Here is a 6,317-nt window from a genome sequence, read left to right as displayed (position 1 = left end):
TCGCTCCCACTCTTTTTTTTTCCACCCGCTGCGTCTCCTGCTGTCAATACAATATTGTGTTAAACACAGACGAAAAGTAGATATATATATATACTGTATATATATATATATATATATATATAAATCTTCTCTTTTTCCTCTCTTTGTGGGAGCGACTGATCAATTCATGAAGGGTGATTATACGAGTTTGAGGCGCTGCATGAAGCCTCCCTTGCAATGGCAGCAGGGTCCAAATAACGACCAGTCCAAGTTCCGCACGTTCTTTAAATCATGAGGAAAGCAGTCATTGTATACTATCCTCTGTGATGTACACTGTCAGAGTAAAAAAAAAAAAAACTTAACGTACCGCACAATATTTTCTCTCAGTGACTGATCGTGTCTGACATTCTAATCTGAAATCAATCGGGCAACTGTTTACTAATGTGTAACGTGTTTCTAGCTTCCTGTATAGTAATTGAAAAACACAAAACCTGGTTAGGACAAACATGTATGTGAACACATCGTCATGGGGTGGGTTTTTTTTTTTTTATCAAGTTAGGTTAACTGTTATATTAGGGTTAGGTTAAAAACATGTTTTTTTCCAGAAGATTTCATGCTTTAATGTCTAGTCGACTTGTTTACATGTCATCTAAGAACGTAAAAAAATAAAAATAAAGTGATTTCAAGGGTACAGTACACCACTGAGTTCCAGGACAGATTGACAAGATATATTTTAGACAATATATTTTCCACAATTCCCCAGTTCTGTTCTGACAGTTCTGCAAGCAGCGTTTCCATTTGAGAATCTCTTCTTTGGATGCTCTAAGACAGGCATGTGGAAAACTAAGGCCCGGGGGCCAGATGTGGCCAGATTATATAATTTATTTATATTGTCATTAAACTTCTGCCTTTTCCCTGCAATACCTACGTTTCCCCAATAGATAGCGTAGAAAATGATAAAAGCATTTTAGCAATTTAGCCTTTTTGCATGACCTTTACATGTCATTTATCTTAGTTCACACCAACGCTCCATCTATCTGCCCCTGCCACAGCCCCCCGTTCCATTTTAGGACAATTGTGGCCTGCGAGTAAAAAAGTTTGCTCACGCCTGATCTAAGCACTGAAATCGCATATATATATATATATATGTACGTGTATATATATGTATGTATATATATATATTTATATATACACGTGAATATATATATATAAATATATATACATACATATATACACGTGTATATATATATATAAATATATATACATACATATATACACATATATATATATATAAATATATATATACATACATATATACACGTGTATATATATAAATATATATATACATACATATATATACACGTACATATATATATATATATATATGTACGTGTATATATATGTATGTATATATATTTATATATATATATACACGTGTATATATGTATGTATATATATATATATAAAAATATATATATATATATACACATACATTTAAATTCTACATCTGCCTTCTGAATTAAACAGAATAGAACAATAGTTTGCTTTTAAACCGCAGCAGAACTAGTAAACACATTCAACTAGTCTTCACCTTCCTAGTATTCTCATGGTTTCGCCGTGAGACTGCCAAATCGGACTTTGCCTCGTTAGACCAAGTTCCTGTCTCCGTATTGGCTAAAGACCAGTAAAGAAATGCACACGCCCCCATACACACTCACAAACACGCATCATACAGTGTGTGTGTGTGTGTGTGTGTGTGCACATCGATGTGGATGTTTACAGCAGTGGATGGTTTTTAATGAATATCAGTGGCAGGAGCGACCAAAAGGGATGAAGGAAGGATGTACACACACGCATGCAGGGGGACAGCAACAAGAGGTCCCCGTTCAAGATGAGCCTGAAAAGACTGCTGTAGGAGAAAATGAGTTTTGTTCTCTGGAGGCTAGGGGGGAAAAAAAAGAAGGCAGATGTACAGCGAAGAAGAGCGAGAAGAAATAAATGTACTGAGGACGTTGTCTCGCAGGAGGCCAGCAGGTTTTAAAAGAGGACTTGTCTTGTCTGGCCTCAGCTTCCTTCATTCTTTTTGTCTCTCTCAAATTCATGTATAAATACGTTTTAAGGAGAAGTTGTAGAGCTGGTTATTGTTGTTTTCTATGCATGGGACTTTCATTAAGTTACAACCAGAAATCCTGATACGATCAAAGGAACCCAGACATTTGCTAAGGTGCAAATAGAGTACTGCAATACATTTTAAGCGGATATCCTATCGAAGTACTCTTTTTTTTTTTTGCTTTGCTGAATGCGTCTGACAAAACCTAGCTGTTGAGCAGCAGCCAAAACACTCCATTTGACCTGGTTAATTCCAGCACCGACTGGTGGGTGTGTCTGTGTGTTTCAGTGGTATTGAGAATTTTCGGATATTACTCATGATGCATGAAGTTCTGCCTCCCACTTTTTCTAATATTTATTTTTAAACTCCATTTTCTGTTTCCGTCAATTCCCTTCTTGGCCCTTTTGCTTGTGTCGTGTTTTCTTCTGCGCTCGTCCACGTTACGACCACAACACTAATCTCGTTCAAACAGGACTTGGTCTTGGAATATGCTTCAATTTTAGATAAAAAAAAAATGAAAAATTTGAAATATTCCTACTTCAATGCCTTATTCATGACCTATAAAAATATATGAATATTCATATATATGTATTTTAATTCACTCACAGCTGATTTCATACATTGTACAATTCCTCATTACATTAATTTGATTTATTGAGGAAAAATTTCAAATATTCCCTTTCTGTGTATTTACCATATTTTCTGGAATATAAGTTGCACTTTTTTTTTTCATCCTTTGACTGGGTTTGTGACTTATACTCAGGTGCGACCTTGTGCACATTATCTGCTACTCCTGTACCACTAAAAATATACGTGTTCCTTTTTTTCACACTGACAGCCGCTAGAGGGCACTGGTGCGACTTATTCTCCGGAGCGACTTATATATATTTTTTTCTTCTTCATTATGCATTTTTTTTTTGCTGGTGCGACTCATTTTCTTCTTCATTATGCTTTTTTTTTTCTGGTGCGACTCAACTCCGCAGCGACTTATAGTCCAAAAAATGCGGTAGTGACCGTCTTAAGGCCATAAATAGCCACCATTCACACTTACATAAAGACTAAATAATTATTCCGCTATGGGAGAAAACTCGGTAGGTTTCTACTGTGTCACCTCAGCAGCTCCTGGTGACGGTCTAGCGTTCTTTCCTGGTCTCGTTTCCTCACGATGCAGATGTAGCTCCCCGGTCGCTGCTAATCTTTTGTTTTCAATCACAGCCTTTTTAAACCAGATCCTCTCCACATCTGCTTCTCTCCGCTGTTCTTTTCTTCCTCCTGCACTCTTCTTCGTTCTGCCCTCCAACAGTATCATCATCATTACTTCTTGTTGCTATGCAGGACAAATGATGTGCAAGGCAGCAATGACCATCAAGGCCTTTATAAAATGTCCTTTATGGAAATGTCATTTATAAAAAAAAAAAAGTAAAATGACTGTAATTATTTGATTAAAAGCAATGACCATCAAGGCCTTTATAAAAATGTCCTTTATGAAAATGTCATTTATAAATGACAGTAATTATTTGATTAAAAAAACTGCACACGACTACTTTTATCTTTGGCAAAATGAAATAAAAGGGGTAAAAGTATGAAGAAGACAATTATACGCACGTGATTTAGCGGTCAGAGAGTGACGTGCGTATTTTAATTGCCACACGCGCGCAAATCATGCTTTGTTTTACCGTGTCATTTGCCAGTGACGGATGGGCAAACAGGTACGACGTGACAGATGGTTTCACCAAGGAAGCGGCCGGAGGAATAACCATCAAGCTGCAGTCGGCAGATGTGAAGTGGTTTGACGACTACTATCTTAAACTTCGTCCGGAGACCAACCAGAGGAACCCGTGGTTTCCCGAGTTCTGGCAGCATCGCTTCCATTGTCGCCTTAAAGGCCACCCACAGGACAACGCCAAATACAACCGCACCTGTAGCAGTAAGTACACCTTCATGACACACTGTACTGGGAAAGGCCAACAAATGTTGGAAACTCGGAATTCGATTTATTTTTTTTTTTTTGTCAAAGGTTTGGTCTAAAGATTTGAGAGATTTAAAGATTATATTGCAGATTCCAATCTTGCGAGAGTTTTGATATGTCGCAGTATTTTACGGTAATATTCAAATTGCGCTCACCTGCGTCCAGGGATGCACCTGCGTAAGGAGAGGTTCTTAAAGGGTGTTGGCGGATTTCCCCCATTTTGCGCTACTGCGAAACGTCCCTTGATTGTAAATTAAAAATAACATGGAAATTGGCCAAAACAGGCCACATAGTGGAAAAAAGATTAACAGGCTTGCCTTACAGCAAAAAGGTCACCAGTTCACTGGCCTAATTCCTAATTGTAGGGTTAGGGTTAGGTAAGTTTGTAAGTTTGGGATTGGTTCAGGTTCTATGGGTTCCTCCCACAGTCCAAAAGGATGAAGTTAGCTGTACAATGGGACTGACTCAATATGTGGCCCTGGATTTGGCTAGAGTTTGTCCCAGGTGTTTTTAGAGACAAAAACCGTGTAACCTCAAAGGTTGCTTATTGGCTTCCACGATTTATAATCATCCCAAGAAATATTCCATGCCTTGTTTCTAGAAAGATAAACCTGAACCTGTTCTCTTTCACCTGAAAATATCCCGGTTGGCTGTGAGCGTTCTTTCCATTTATTTCCTTTTTTTTCCTTGAATTTTTACCTCGCTTTGTTTTGCTCCTTTCATTGACTGTCTGTAAGAGGTTCATCAAAGGAGCCATGCCTTGTGTTTGAAATGACAAAGGACATGAAACTAATGAACAAGGAAACATAGGAATACACAGACCGAAATGGGAACGTGGAGGTGGGAAGAGACTAATGCGATGGGAAATGGGAGGGAAGTGAATTGCAGCGACTCATTGTGTCACAGCGTCTGAAGAAAAGCATCAAATGAAGAGTTACCCTAATATCTCTGACTCTCGTCTCTCCTCTCGTGCCGCTCCATCTGGGCGCGCCTGACTCCGCTCACCTTCCTCTGCAGAGCGAGAGACGCTCCAGCAGCAGTACGCGCAGGACTCCAAGATGGGCTTTGTCGTCAATGCCATCTACTCAATGGCATATGGCCTGCATAACATGCAACGGGCTCTCTGCCCAGGCTATCAGGTTGGTACTGCTGTGATGGATGAATGGAAGGATGGAAGGTGGAGACGGGCGGAGTCAAATGATTTAGCTTATTGGGAATAATCGATCGATTAATTTAAATACCTAGGCTCAACCATGAAGGAAAGATTGACGGCAGGGTGGAATGGATGCAGAAGTGTGAATGGTGACTTGGGATAGCAGCGGAGGTGGAAGGTCAGGTCTACAAAGACAGTAGCGATAGCTGCTATTATGTGTGGTTTAGAGTAGGGTTGTCAAATATAGGGCCTGCAGGCCAAAACTGGCCCGTCAGGGATTCAATTTGATGAATTTTGAAAGTGTAAAAGAATGCACCAACACTTCATGGTCGTGACGTTTTGTCAAATGATATTTTCTAACAAACTTGCTTGCATGAAAACAGAGAAAAAAAAAACAGACCTATTGTTATTTATAGGTCATTATGTTATGCTTGTACTGGTTACAGCCCACTTGACATCTAATTGGGCACTACGTGGCCCCTGAACCAGAATGAGTTTGACACCCCAGGCTTAGAGATAAAGTTAGACTGATGAGGCTGAGGTTGTTTGAGTTGCCAGGCAAGGGGAAAAGAGGAGGCAAAAGGAGAGGAGGTGCGGAATAGCAAGATGTTCCAACACGATGACAGCTAGCAGCCGGCAAGCCAGATTCCGCTTTCTGGACTGTCCAATCCAGCCCACAATTGGATTAACGACATCGGATAATAATGTTAGATGTGGAATGGGAATTTACAGAAAAAAATGGACTAATATAGTGGCTGAACCCTGCTGTAGATGCTCCCTTGAAAGAAGCAGCTCAGAGACCCATAAGGATGGTGGACATAATACTTTTACTATTTATAAACTTATTTTAAACACAGTATTTGTGTTGAGAGGCGCTTTGGCCCAGTGGCTATGTCTCTTGTCATTGGTGTGGAACCCCAGGGTTCACCTCCTGGGCAAGATCCCAAATCCCTGTTAGGGCGGTTGGTACCTTCCAGATAAGTGGGTGAAAATGGATGGATGGATGGATGGATATTTGTGGTGAGTTGTTTTTTTTTTTTTCTGCTTCAACACCAATGTCACGACTCTCTTTTTTTCAAGGGCCTCTGTGGCGCCCTGCCGCCAAA

At 39.7% G+C, this 6,317-nt stretch overlaps 1 protein-coding gene across 1 annotated transcript in view; it reads left to right on the top strand.

The window, feature by feature from the left end:
- grm5b (glutamate receptor, metabotropic 5b) overlaps window positions 1-6,317 on the top strand; it is a 69,984-nt gene that overhangs the window by 49,575 nt on the left and 14,092 nt on the right. The window contains 2 exon segments of the mRNA XM_025055262.1: window positions 3,781-4,016; window positions 5,076-5,263. Of these exon segments, the coding sequence (XP_024911030.1) occupies window positions 3,781-4,016; window positions 5,076-5,263 (424 nt within the window).

Source organism: Cynoglossus semilaevis, chromosome 4 (genome assembly GCF_000523025.1).
Source record: "Cynoglossus semilaevis isolate Cse_v1.0 chromosome 4, Cse_v1.0, whole genome shotgun sequence".
In the NCBI taxonomy this organism is placed as follows: domain Eukaryota; kingdom Metazoa; phylum Chordata; class Actinopteri; order Pleuronectiformes; family Cynoglossidae; genus Cynoglossus; species Cynoglossus semilaevis.
The sequence above is the reverse complement of the archived record's forward strand: the minus strand, read 5'-3'. Positions and strand labels throughout refer to the sequence as shown.